The sequence below is a fragment of the Poecilia reticulata genome, chromosome 1, assembly GCF_904066995.2.
Source record: "Poecilia reticulata chromosome 1, P_reticulata-male-v2, whole genome shotgun sequence".
Lineage (NCBI taxonomy): Eukaryota > Metazoa > Chordata > Actinopteri > Cyprinodontiformes > Poeciliidae > Poecilia > Poecilia reticulata.
The window spans coordinates 22984591-22999046 of record NC_088830.1 but is presented as its reverse complement, the minus strand read 5'-3'; the positions used below and the strand labels follow the sequence as shown (position 1 = coordinate 22999046).

Sequence of the window (14456 nt, the reverse complement as noted above, 5' to 3'; positions counted from 1 at the left end):
CTGAGTCACAAGAAAATATAATTTCCAGACAATATATTTATAGACTGAGACTTGGTGATGCACTGATTTTATTTTGGCATCAGAAGCAATAAGCTCAAGAAGTAACAGTTTATCAGAGTGGCATGTTCAGGATCTGCAAACACTCTGGTGCCACATTAAGGAAACTTGTGATGGGACTCGAATAAAGTATTTAATTGAGATTGACAAATCAAGATAAAAACTTTTAAACAAATTAATTTCAAGATTTGTAATTAATTAATAGAATAGGTAAATTAAGCTCAATCTAACACTCAGATGTAGGTCTTCATTTTAAATTTGTCCAAGCAAGTTGAACAAAAGCAATACAATAATCTTAAATTTATCGATTTGATTTTTAATTTTAAGTGTCACAGAACTTATCCTATAAACTTAGTGTGAGTCTTGTAACTATTCTTTGTTTAATGGAGGTGCCTGGAGAAGGTTAATGCATTTCAGAGGTTTCATAATCTTTATTGAGCTTCTTCACATCCATCTAAGTATCATGGCTCCTGGTCTGTAAAGGAGAGCCGATATAAAAAGGACTTCTGAGGTACTCTCAAACATAAGATTAATTCATAATTTGAGAAAGAAGACTCTGAGAAGATTTTAGAAGGTTGAAGAGACTAGTTCAGTAAAAAGTTTGGTTTGAAAAACAGAAACAAATGAGAGGTGAAACACATCACATAAGTCACTGCACTATATTTGACTCTTACTAATGCTTTCAAATGCCTGGAAAAATGCACTAAATGGAAGATGCTGGAAATTTAAAGCAATAAAATGGGACAAAAGAGCAGTTCGGTTCCAAATGTTTTCCTCGGATCGATTCGGATCTCAAAGCTCCTTAGATTTTACCTTTCTGAGTCAAATACTCCTGTCCTCGTAGAGCACCTTCGTCTGGCTCTCCAAGACCACAGGGATGGTAAATAGGATTATTTCTGAGGAGATTTATATCCCATCGCAAGCTCCATCTGTTAGGGGCTTTTAAGGGTTAAAGGTAGCAAAATAAGAACATCAATCAAATGAAGTCTGCCAAGGTGTCTCATGAAGACAGAGTGATTGTGAGCGAAAGGAAGTGTGTTTAAAGCTCTAACAGGATGAGATTAGCTTAACCACAGCGAGGACAGCGACAGACACTGCAGCTTCATCTCTGCTGTTGTCACAATAAATGTTTGAAATCCCCCAAAATGTGTCTTTATTGTCAGGAATGTTACGTTTTACTGGGTTTGTTTCACTGCCTGTTTATTGTCAATAAATATCAATAAAATAGAAAATATGATTAAATGCAGTGACTGTGTGCAGCTTAGTGATACAAGTTACACCTCTACATGTGACTGGTTTCCCAAAAAAAGTGTGTACTGTAATAGGTTTGTGTTTGTGCCATGCAGTCACAACCACACAGTTGCATAAAAAAGAAGTAATAAATAGTTCTTATTGTTACCTTTATCATCATCACAAAATATCCAACCTTAAGTTTAACCTTATATGTTAATTAGTTTTGGCATGCTTGGTGATAGATCAAGTCAAAGTCGCAGATAAATGTGAAGGAATGAAAATGATACACGTTATCATGTGTCTTTCAGATATCATGTTATCTGAAAGAAAAGTGAACATTAGTGACCAGAAATATCTTGAAAAATAAGGAACACTGCAGAAAGATGAGGAAGAAGGTTTTAAAGTTTAGACTATAAAACAATATCCCAAGTTTTGCACACCTTGTGGAGCTCTGTTCCGTCATCGTTAGAAGACCGTCAGACAATCAGCCAAGAAACCTGTTTTAACTCAAATCTAATCAAAATTTTAAGAGCTCTGGAAATCCACAGCTGAGGTGGGAGAATCGTTTAAAGGATTAGTTGGTTTAGTTAGATTGGGGTAGCCAAACCTTTCCCGGTTTCTGATGTGTTTTATGTGTTTAAAACGCCTGAATCAAATGAGCTTTTAAAGATATCTAGAGAGCATCAAAATATTAATATAACTGTTGGAGCGAGAACACATTAATCATGCAGGATACCGATGCTTTGGGCCGAGAACTGGTGTTTAAATCAAAGCATTTTAATGAGATAATGGCCTAGTCAAAGCTTGTACTTAAACTCAAATGAGACAGCCTCAAAATCGGTGTCTATTTACTCTCTCCTTCCATGTTCATGTTTCAAATTTACATGTTTTTCTGATTATTTTTTTTGTTACAGAGGGAAAAAGAAAAAAGTAACATTTTCTTCATGACTTTCTATACGCTAATGTGCATTCAATAGTTGCTCTCAAGTCCAGTGGACCTGGAATCAAATATAGCTTATTATCTAATTTTGTACAGTCAATCAACTTGCATAACAGACCTTGGAGTAATAAGGAAGGATGCTTACAAAAGCCCCAAGTTGGAAATGAGAACAATACGGAGGAGAAACTGTGGTGACCCTTGGCTCAAACCATCATCAGATGCTGCAGATTGACAAGGAGCTACTTATCGCTGTACAGTTGGCCTGATGTATGTCGAGCTCAAGTAGCCAAGCAGGTCTGCGAGATAATTTACTTCCCAGATCACATCTGTCTAACAAGAGTGCACACACACACACACACACACAAGCACACACACAAACAAAAGGATGCCTATTTCAAGATAGAGAGGGTGTATAATTGCGGTGATCAATCAAAGAGCAGTGAATCAGTTTTCAGTGACAGGGCGAGCTGTGTGTGCACAGGAGAGGAGGGCTTTTTTTCATCTGGGATACAATGGCGGCTTGCTGCTCTTACACACAGTATTTTATCTTTCTCTTTGCTGGAGAAATCCCACCACGAGCGAGCCAAAACACAGCAGCCCATTCATCTATGAGTTTTATTACTGACCACCTGATATAGACAGTTTTTCAACCGAGACAGACCGACATGAAATCCAAAAATAAAGAACCGTAAGCAGAAGAAGAGGCTTTAGGATACGGGAGGCTTCATGACACTCAGCCTGTTTGTTTTCATGATTTCTGCAATGTTTACTGATTGTACAGGGACTACTTCTCCCTAGAAGTTTTTTTTTTTTTTTCATCTTTTTGATTACAACCACAAAATTCAATGCAATTCATTGAGATTTTAGGCGACAGTCCAATAAAAAGTTCAGGATTGTTGGGAAACGAAAACAAAATGATACATAACTATTTGATTCAAAGAAATCTAAAATGTGTGGAGTGCACATAAAACACATCAGGTTGGACGGAGACCTATTGTTAACAATTTTAACAGTCTTGCCAAAGATCATGAATTGGATAGATGGCTAGACTTTGACTAGGACACTAACACATGAATATGTTCTTAGGAGAACCTAAAATTTTTTCTTTCAAGATTCCCTTGCGTGGAGCTCCATCCGTCTTTCCATTAACTCTGGTCAGTCTCCCTGTTGCAGGCGAGGAAACGCATCCCCACAGCATGATGCTGCCACCATCATGCTTCATCATGTGGATGGTGTGAATGTCTTTTGGCCACTCCTCTGTAAAAGCAAGGTGTTTTGAGTTCATCTTCTTTCACTTCTACAGCTGTAGCTGGATTTTCCTTTCACTTAGGTATCTTTGTGTTGGTACATTTTGTAAAAAGCCAATAAAGTGCACTGAAATGTGTGGATGTTAAAAAACATGTTGAAACAGAACAGTGCTTCATTTTGAAGAACTTTGTATATTTTGTCTGAAACAGGTGCTATATAACCTAGAACATATATATCTTTTTTTTTTTTACTATGGTGCTTAAAAGAATGTTGGACAGTATTAAACTGAGCACTCAAATCCGAAAAGAAAAATAAGAGCGTACCATTTATGACTGATGACACCGGGTAAGCAGAGCGCCCCTGTGCACCTTGTTTGCACTGAAAACAACTGCTGCTAATCTCCCCAAACGCAGGCAAAGAGGCTATTATCTTTCTATACCAGCACACTGTACGTGTCCGTATTCCTGCACAGACACACACAGCTTATGTCCCAACAAAAGATCTGAAGGGCCTCATTAGTCTCCGGAGCCATAGTTGAGTGCAGGCAGGGGCCAACTACGACGTCCTATTATCCCCAATACCGACGCATGGCACAGTGTGAATTAATGGCTAAACGGAAGCGTGCAAATCGCTTGGTGGATAATGGACCAACCTGGATGTAGCACGGCTTTATTACAATGAGCTCCTGGAAGCCAGAATACAGTCACAAATCGGGTCGTCTGCAATGAGCACGAGGGATGATGGTGGGTTTAATTGAAGTTCAACGTGGCTTCCAAACTGTGCGTCATTTTACCAAACAACAAAAGCAAAGAAATGAACTGATAGGAATGAGGAATAATACTAATACTGCCATCACCAGCAAATGAAGAGCATAACAGAAAACGCGTATGCGGGTCTAAATCACCAGCTCCTCTTCCGTTCTTCAGGGTGCACATTATGTCATAAATTGGCCAGGAACGCATTAAGACTGGTGCGCAATAAAAGCAGATGCCAATCCATGCCTGCACAGCCTAGCTTGGGGTGCAGACAAGAGGTTAATTGACAAAAATTACTTCCTCTTTGCTGAGACGTGTAAGGTCAACGGGGCTCATGTTCTGACACAGACACACAGCTGGGACGTCAGCACGGCACTTTTCTATACCGTCACGTCCTTTATTCCTGAAGTCTGCGACATCCAAGGCTTATGAAAAACTGCTCTACTCACACTCTGTATGCAGTGTCCTGTAAAAGTATTTAAAAAATCCTTACATTTATTCACGTTAAAAAAACTCAGGTTAAGAACCCAAAACTGAAAATAATTTTGCTGGGATTTTTATGTGAAAGTTCAGCACAAAGTAAGTAAAGAAGAGGAAAGCATGGCTTTAAATTTTGTTACAAAAACATTTATATTAGTATTATACTAGCACAAGACTTTTAATTGGGACAATAAACTCATAATATCATGATAACAATGTGAACATCAGAAAAATAAAGGCACAATATTAGCGGAATATTGTCATAAAATGTATTAGTCATAAAACTATGAGAAAAAATTGTTTATATATATATAGTATATTTTGTCTTTATTCTGGTATTATTTGAGTAATATTACAACTGTTGTTTAACAACTGCACCAGTTTAGTGAAGAAAGCTAAGCAATAAAACAATAAATTTGTTTCACTTTGTCAGTATCCTGTTTTTTGCAGAAAGATATTGAGAAAGAAGGTCAATTTTTTGTTTTTTTGGGGGGGATTTTTCAGCATCGTAGCAGGGTTCTGGATTATATTCATGGGATGTGTGAGTCAAACTACAAATAACAGAATCATGAGCAACATTTCTAAAAGAAAAAAAAGAATTGCTACTTGGCAGCAGTAAGAGGCAATTCTCCAGTCAATTCCCTCCTCACTTTATCACCATCCTATTATTGATGCTTTTCTTCCTGTTTTTCCCACTCATGTTATTTAGCTTTAATCTCCCCGTTCATCTATTCAAGTACTTGCCCCTTTATGACCGCGACCTTTTCTCTTTTGCCACCTCTTTTGTCTGCCTAAAAAAATAGCCATCTCGCCCTCCTGCCTGCTTTTGTACAGTGTGTAAGGAGAAATATATAAGCAGGTGGTTGCCATGCGAACAATATCCACCGCTCTCACCCCCTCGCTCTGCGCGTGAGCGTGTGACTGACAGCGAACATGTGTAGCGCAGCGAGAATAAAGGCTTCAGAAGAAAAAGGCCAAGTGAATGGTAATCACTGGAAAAATGTGTTAAGCATCTGATGATGTTTAAAGCAGTTTTCAGTCATAGATGCACAAACATTGTTTCCTGTTGCCCTCAGGCGCGCTGTTAAGCATCATCCACATGTTCACCTCTGTCTCTTTCCGTTTGTGGCCTCTGTCACGCTGTCGGCTGCAAATGCGGTAATTATATGTTGAGTAAATAATTGCGTTATTTTAAAATCTCCCCCCTCCTTCTCCTCTTTATCTGCCTTGTTCCTCATCTTTGACACCGCTGTCTTCTTGTTTGCCGCTTTTTGTTTATTATGCAACAGCTTTTTATTAGAAGAAAAACACGGCGAGGTCTCCTGATTGGTTCTGCTTTTCTGGAGAAAAACAGGGCACAACTGGACTCGGTTCTGTTGCTAATTCAAGTTAATGTAGTCCTTGATTAAAATGTTCTATGAGAACTCAATTTAAACCAGATTCATTTGGGTGGTTTTATGTACTTTATAACACAATCAAATATGCCATTACCTTCAAGTATTAAAAGAAAATGCTGTATATATTAAATATAACTTTGTGGAAATTGGCAGCACTTTGTGGGAGCAATTAAAGCAATATGCAATATGCAAGCAGTTTTCAATGAAAGAGTAACATCATAACTTAATATAAGGTTGTGAAAAGTCAATTTTACATAATCCCACCCGCATAAGGCTTTACATTTCATGAAACACAAATATTGCAGTTTATTATTGCATTATATTTACTTATTTATTAACCTATAACTAGGAAAGGACTCATTGAGATCAACAATCTATTTTGTAGGAACGTTCTAAGACAAGCAGCAGCATAAAAAACAGTTTCAGACTAGATCTATGAAGAGAGACCACAAAATGTAGCAAAACCACCTGCAATCCGATCTATATTTAGATCGGATATTTTACTGCCATAGGGAAGAAAAACTACACAGTCGGCTGTTCGGCAATGGATCAAGTGTTACTACCTCTTAAGAAGCACAAGGTTTTGACAGCTTCCAGGTCTGGAATATACAAGTGTGTCTTACCCCAATGTCAGCTAGGGAAGACATCAGCAATGACCTTAGACAAGCAATAAGACAATTCAGAGTCAAGTTATGCTGCATTCAGAAGGATTATTCACATGTAAGAGTGATGCCAATCTACTCCAGAGAATGTACTAGAAAGTTCACAACAAAGTCACACTGTGAAATGTGTTCAGAAACACTAAGACATAAAAACGCTCTAAGAGTTCCTTCTCATATGACACAGTCCTTAATTAGAATGCAAAATGTTAACGTTCATGACGGTACAATTGCAAGAAAACTGAACAAGTATGAGTAATTTGGAGGTCAAAGTTGCAGCCGGATGAATTATTTTGGGGGAAAAAAAACCAAAGAAATGGTGTAATTCAGAGGCGTTGCATATGTACTGTAGTGACATTGCATAACCACCTGTTTGGAAATAAAAAAACAACTGGCATTCTCTTGGGCTCACAACTTATTACCTAATTATCAGTACATTCAATTAGCCACATGCAAGCTTGCAAACTCGATTAGCCACGACCCACATTGATACATTGGTTAAAAAATAAACTTACATGGTTGAAACTGAAGTGAAATGTACTTTGAAAGAACTTTGATGATAAAGTCTGCAGATGAAAACAAATTGTAGCATATTAATGGTTATAAAAAATAACTCCTTAAATATCCCTCTGTCAAGCTACCAGTAAGTAGGACCTGCTTCTTAATGACTGGCAGCATAATGTTTGGAAAATTTCCAAAATATAATATCAGCATAAACACATCATGCCATTGAAAGATTTCAATAATTTAGATTTTTATTTGCATAAAAAAGGTCGATCTTTATTGACACTCTCATAAATAGTCTGTGAAAGAATCCCCCTAATCTTCAGCTCATTCCACATATCCTCTATCAGATTCAAGTGAGGATCCTGGCTGGGGAATATTAATATCACTTCTAATCAGAAAAAACATGTTGATAAGATTAAAACCTAAACCTACCAAGGGTATAAATAATACATGGTTAACTGCAGTTATAGAAACAAAAAGAAAACCTCAATAAGTGCCTCTCTGTTGAGGAAACATTTCACACCAAAAGAGAGAGTGGAACCACTAAGCATAAATAAATCAGCGAGTGCAGACAGTGGTTTCAAAATCTCAACATTTTCTTCTTTACTTCTTCTACGGTTTAAATTCCCCTCCCCCACCACGCTGCAAGTCAACAGGCATTAAAAAAGGCTCTGTTAGTTCAGATTATTAAAACTGTATCAATATGATATGATATTTCAGCATTAGTAGGAGGAGTCATTTTTGCTTTAATTAAAGTCAATAAGACCCCGATCAAAATTCTTTTGCTTGAAATTTGTGGGTGAATACATGAGACCGTAAAATCAGGGTATTTTTAGTGAGGTTATCAGACTGGCTCATGCTGCGTACAGCTGACTTCAACACTAAAGTCAGTTTCAATCAGCTACTTTCATTCTTTTATGTTCATTTTTATAGTTTATAGTGGCATTATACTTTTCTCATTGTGCTTCCTGCTTGATATTTGTTTTGTTTTTTTCTTTCCTGCTCTGTTTAATGTTTTACACCTTCAGACCAGACTACAGTCCCACAGAGATGTTTTTGGACTTGTTAGCTTCACACTGTGAGTCCTTTAAAGGTTGAGTCTAGCCATTGTCTGGAGGCTCAGTGTGACGTCAATTAACAGGGAAAAAAAAAATCGATCTGTCAAAAGGCTGCGAAGGAATGAAGGGCCAACGGCAGAGGGCAGGCCTACCTCCTCGATCTAAAACAGACCACTTGGGCTGATCCACCTGTTCAAACTGCTGAAGCTGACAGGATGCCACAGCTTGTTGAGAATCGTTAGATTTACACGAGCAGGAATTATTCTCTTTGTAAATGAACTCCACATAAAATTGCTCGGCTTCTTACCTTGGCAGCCATGACCATGGAGGACCCCCCTCGGATCCCCAGGATGGGAATGTGTGTCTGAGCAGAGATGAAGTCCAGGATCTGAGCGATGGCCTCCTGGTCCGTGTCGTCACCAAACACTACGCCTTGTAGAGAGTTCCTCATCATCTGCGCACAGATCCGGTTAATGATGCTCTTTGGGTCCGTCTCGTTCATGGTGACCACCTCGACTTTAGGGGGATAAGGGATGTGGAGGAAGTCCTCTTTCTCAAGTCCTGCACCAAGGGTTACTTCACTGGAATTGCCCACCAGGATGACGGCAATACTGAGCGAGCTGATCAGTTTGGGGGCGTTAGGAGGAAGTGCTGGCGAACCCGGAGAGTAATGAGGAGGGATAACAGCGCCCCTCTGGTTTCCGCCTCCTCTCTGACCTCCTTGTCCACCTGGGGAACCTCCAGGCCCTGTTCCTGGCCCCCCAACTCTCCGGGGTTCGCAGATGGGCAACAGGAGTATGGAGAGTAGGAGCAGAGATGAGGACAAGGAGAAAAAGGGCAGGATGAGCCGTGGCTGGCGTTGAGAGCGATGGCACGACTGGTCCGAAGGAGGAGGAGAGTGCCGAGTTGAGGAGGGAGACACCAAACACTTGTCCTGAAGATGGGAGGGAGAATGGTGGAGGCTGACAAGCATCGTGGAGAATTGTAAATGCCGTCCCTGTACGGATAGAAGAGAGACACAGTTAAGATCTGGGAAACTTTTTCTCGATGCAGGGCAAACAATCAATTAGCAACTGGACCTTTTTGAGGTTTTTGAAACGGCTAATTTTCCAAACACCAAAAAACATTAACTTATTGTCCATAAAGTGCTTGAGCTGTTTTTACAAGCAGTAGATAGCCAAACGGAAGGACAAAGAAATGTGAATTTTGGATAAACGGTCCCCTTCAAAAGCTGACGTCTGAAGAGAAGTATCACAAAGTGAAAGGTTTTGCTCTTGTATGGGACCAAGATACAATCAGTAACACAGTGCAGTGAAACATGGTAATTTGAAAGTAAACACTGCGAGTGAAATATAATACTGTCCATCCACTGTTGGAGATTTGGTGGGAATCTGTAGCTGGTGCAATCAATACAGGGGACAGTGGTGGTTCAGGTTAAGCTACATTAGCAGATTAGGAACAAAAATTATAAAACAAAATACCTGAAAATTACACCATACTTTTCAAGTGTATGTTTTTTCTCTTATATAAAGCCACAAAAACTTAAACTATAAACAATCAAAAACAAAAATGAAACATAAAAGATCAAAATATTTTTTTCAAAAATTAGAATATTTTAACTGTGTATTTTGTCTTAGCTTAATATTGGGGTCAAACACACAACTGACTTTTAAAGCTCAGTATCAAACTACAGAGTGAGAGGGACTTCCTTTCACAGTGCATCAACCAGCAACACTAAATCCATTGTGGGCCGAATGTGTGAGTCAGTTTTGATAGAGTCGGGGTAGTACTGGGTGCGTTTTGACAGATTGACAGCCTCAAAGCGCCATGAACTCGTTGCCGGGCTAAGTGACCATTAGACACTCCAACAGAGCTGCGCTGAGATTCTCACTCGTTTTTTTCTTGCTCCTTCTTCTCTCCCACTTCCACATTACTTTCACTGCTTTTCTGCCCCTAGAAAACTGTTGACTCTTCCATTTTTAGTTTGACATTAAAATAGGTTTTAGCTAGTAGCTATGAGTAAGACCAACACGCATTCATGTTGTGACTGTCCAGGGAAGTTAAAATAAAAAAAAAAACACATACAAGTTTAAAAAAAAAAAAGGCAAAAACTCTCATTACGACTAATTTATATTGTGGTGTTGCAGGTTCTGTAGCCTGCAAAGCACAGAAATACAAAATGACTTCAAGACTTACATAAATCCAGTGCAATACAAAAATATTATTTCTTTGCACAGTTAAATCATATTTAGGTTTTGATGCAGAATAAGGGATTTCTTTTTTTGTTCTGAGCGAAGAAAGAAGCTGTGAAATATGATGGTGGGAGTGTTTTAGTTTGTGACTCCTTATTCAAGGAGCTTGCAACAAATAAGAAATTAATGACTGTTAGAGATCAAACATGGCACTTCTATAATATATTGACTCAGGAATGCTGAATACAACCACTCAATATATTGTGCAGCTCTACTATTTTGCAGTGACAGCAGAAGTATGTCTTTTAGGCACCTTTAAAGTGTGTTTAATGTAATATGTAGGCATACTTTTTAAGTACCTAAAAAGTATGAATTTTTAAGTGCCTTAAAATCTTTTATTATTTATTAAAATTGCATACAATAAAAAATGATAATCATGATGTAATTTTTAAGAAAGTACCCAATCCATTTTCAGATGTAAAACCTTATAATCAACGGCATTAGCTCCAGTTCATACTCCAGACCAGATGGTGGCGGTATTGCACACTTTCATTTATTTAAAAAACGCCACAAAGAGAAGAAAAAACTTGAACGCAGGGAAGATAACAGACGCTGTTCAAATTCGTCATTTTTACTCGCATAATATTGCCTTCAAAGTAGAGAGGGCCTTGACAATAGTTACTAATTTTGGTAAATTCAAGCTGGTGACGTCCTAATTCGAGTTAGACGACAACACAACGGGACAACAACCGATGGAAATGAAATGTGTGTCACAAAAGGAGCCCGGGGGGACGAAGGCTGCTAAGTGTTGCTAGCTGGTGGTAAGTTTGCTTATTAATTATCTTCATTTAATTATAAACAGTGTAGAAAAGATATATAACTTAAGTTGGTTTTATAAATAATTATTTTATCAATTTTATTGTGACTTGTATGATTATTACAATAGGAATCATTCAGCTTCATGTTATAACTGCATGGAGGATGTTTGTTGCGACTTATACTTTAATCCATAAACTTAACCTAGTTTTAATTAAGCTCCATAAGACAGAGACTTTGATATTGTGAGGTTGTTGTTGTTCTAATTCGTTCATCAATGTTGTTATCTTCAACATATGTTTGCAGTCTAAGCAAATGAAGATGAAAGAACAAGCCAGAGAAATCAGGTGTTAGGAAACTAAATAGTTTTCTGTCTCAGAATAAGCTCTGACTCCACCAGGAGTGAGGGCTTGAAGGAGGATGAACCTTCACATTGTCTTCATGGTGTAAGTTTGTTTTTTCAATGAGGCGCTAGCTACATTTTCAACAACAAAAACTGCTGTGTTACCAACACCAAGAGCTTAATAAACATGATTTGATTTAAAGATAACTGGAAATAATTTTTTTCCTTGTTAATCTAACATTTCTCTTTCATACATCTTATTTGTTGTTGGCTTTCAGGACCCTGTGATGAACTGGTGACCTGTCCAGAGTGAGCCCTGCCTCTCATCTGATGGCTGCTGGAGATGGGCACCACCAGCCCCCCTGACAATGATCAGTGTGTTCAGATCATGGATGGAAAGATTTTACGGTAGTTTGTCTCCATAAGTCCACACTTAAAACAGCTTCATGGTTATTGCCAACATCAACAGATTCTATGACATTGCTGACTATTTTTTCTATTTCTAACATAAACAGGCAAAGAAGACACCCAGAAATGTTTTTCCACCCCAGGCATCCGGTCCCAATCATCATCAGTTCTGATGATGTCATATACACAGCGAGTACAAAATGTCTTAAAATTGTAAGTATTATTTTTTTATTTGCCATTTTTCTGTCTTCTTTAAAATACAAATGCTTTCTCTGTTTAATTGCTCTATTGTTCTTTTTTGTAGGTTTCTGCAGTGGTGCAGTGAACGGGAATGTTCTATCGTTGATCCTCACTTTCATGTTTTATTGTCACACTTAAATTTTCATGTTCATGTGTTCACTTTTGATGTGCAAACTGATAATTTATGTAAAGTTCATAAAGTTGTGAGTAAAATTGGACAATTTTAAAATGTCGGTAATAAAACAAAATATTTGAATTACCTTGGGCATCTTGTGTAATTAATCTTTCCATGTAATTGTAGCCTAGAACAATTCGTTCATCAATGTTGTTATCTTCAACATATGTTTGCAGTCTAAGCAAATGAAGATGAAAGAAGAAGCCAGAGAAAGTACATCCATAATGTACTTTGTACATTATGCATGTAATGTACAAAGTATGAGTAATTAAAATTTTACTTTATTACCAATAGCAGTAAATCAAAAATGAACATTAAGTGTAATTTATATACATTACTAATATACTAGTAGCATATTAAAAATATATTAAAAGTATATTTTTAATATAATTCTATGATAGAATTAGTACACTCAATATGGAATATTTTGGAATATTTCTCTTGATTACTACATAAAAAAGTATACTTAAAGTATATTAAGTACAACTTTAAGTTGTTCCAAAAAAGTAAGTTGAGTATACTAAATTATACTAAAAGTTGTAATTTAATACTATTTAAATACTACTAACGTATACTAAGAACAAAAAAAGTTGTTCCAAAATAGTACAGTTTACGTACATCAATCAAAGTATGCTAAAGTATGTTAAAATTTAGTATACTAAAGCAGACCTTTTTTTTAATTGGGTAAGGCAGTGGAGTGCCCTACCCATTGGCCCAAAGCAATGGTTCCCTGACCCAAAGCAATGGTTCCCTGGCCCCCCCTGTTCCAGCAAAGCTGCGCAGATCACTGCCAGTTCAGACTTGTGGGAATAATGCATTTAGTGCCCACAGATTCTATTTTTTTTTTCATAGCGCATGCTCACTGAGGACCCTGAGTGCTATTATTAGCCCTAGCAACAGTTGCCATGCTGCTGACAATGATGTCATCAGCATGACTTCAAATGATGTCTGTGTCATGAGGCCCTTCTAAGGATGATTTTGTGATGTCATAGAGTCCATGACATCACCAACTGATCAGTTAATTCTCTGATCAGTTAAAACAAATCAGTTAACAAGTAAGTCAACACAAGATTCATTTGGAAGTTTCAGCTCAGCTCAGTAAAGATGAATGACGAAAGACCACAGAGGGAAATGGATGTGAGGCCTAAGGTCTCTTTTTGGACAAAAGTGAAAAAAACATTGTCCAACAAAGTTCATTCTGGTCAAAGAAGCCCAGATTGCAAGAAGAGAAACTTTCTCAGTGAACTTCTGTGGGAAGTGATTGAAAAGGCTGCAGATGGACCAACTCTGCATCTTGTCAGACAAACCTTTGAGGAACAACATAGCAAAATTTTGATCTTGCTTTTGAGAAAAACTGGAGAATTAAATGTGGACGTACTCTCTGAGGTGTCAGAAGAGTTAGGAGAAAGGATTTTCCAGAGTATTGCGAGAGATGCATTCCACTTTGCCAGTGGACTGCATTTAATCGCACTACTTGATTACCCAGAAGGACACCAAGTTATTGTGGAAAAATTCAAAAAGCACCTTGAGAATCCTGTTCCTAAAAAGAAAATGTTAACGTCCACAAAAAGAAAGTTCAGAAAGACTTTTTTTCCTAATGAGGACTTGTACGCAGATGAAAACTGCCTGAGTGAAGATTATACTCAGGCAGCAATGGACCCTGAACAATTTTTGAGGGACGCAAACCGGATGGGTTTCAGACGAGGAACCGAAGACGAAAGGAGAGTTATGGTGGAAAATATTCTTTGGAGGTTGATTTATAAGTCTAGTAACAGATCTAGCTATGGGCATTACAAAATGAAGCACACCGAACCTGTCCAGAGAAAGCTTGCTCCAAAAATCTGGAAAGAAGTAAAGGACATAGACTTTGTCTTTTTTGAGGATATGGAAAGAAAACTCTGCCGAGACATCTTGCAACTTCTCTGGGGCAATGAAGATGCAGTTAGAG

General features: G+C 37.9%; 1 protein-coding gene across 6 annotated transcripts in view; it reads right to left on the bottom strand.

Annotated features, from left to right (window-relative positions):
• The window catches only part of grin2bb (glutamate receptor, ionotropic, N-methyl D-aspartate 2B, genome duplicate b), a 130681-nt gene that overhangs the window by 80157 nt on the left and 36068 nt on the right, over nt 1-14456 (bottom strand). For all 6 annotated transcript variants that reach the window (XM_008416111.3, XM_008416129.3, XM_081609227.1 and 3 more), the window contains exon 3: nt 8642-9331. In XM_008416111.3, coding sequence (XP_008414333.2) covers nt 8642-9331 — 690 coding nt within the window. The remainder of the gene's footprint in view (nt 1-8641; nt 9332-14456) is intronic.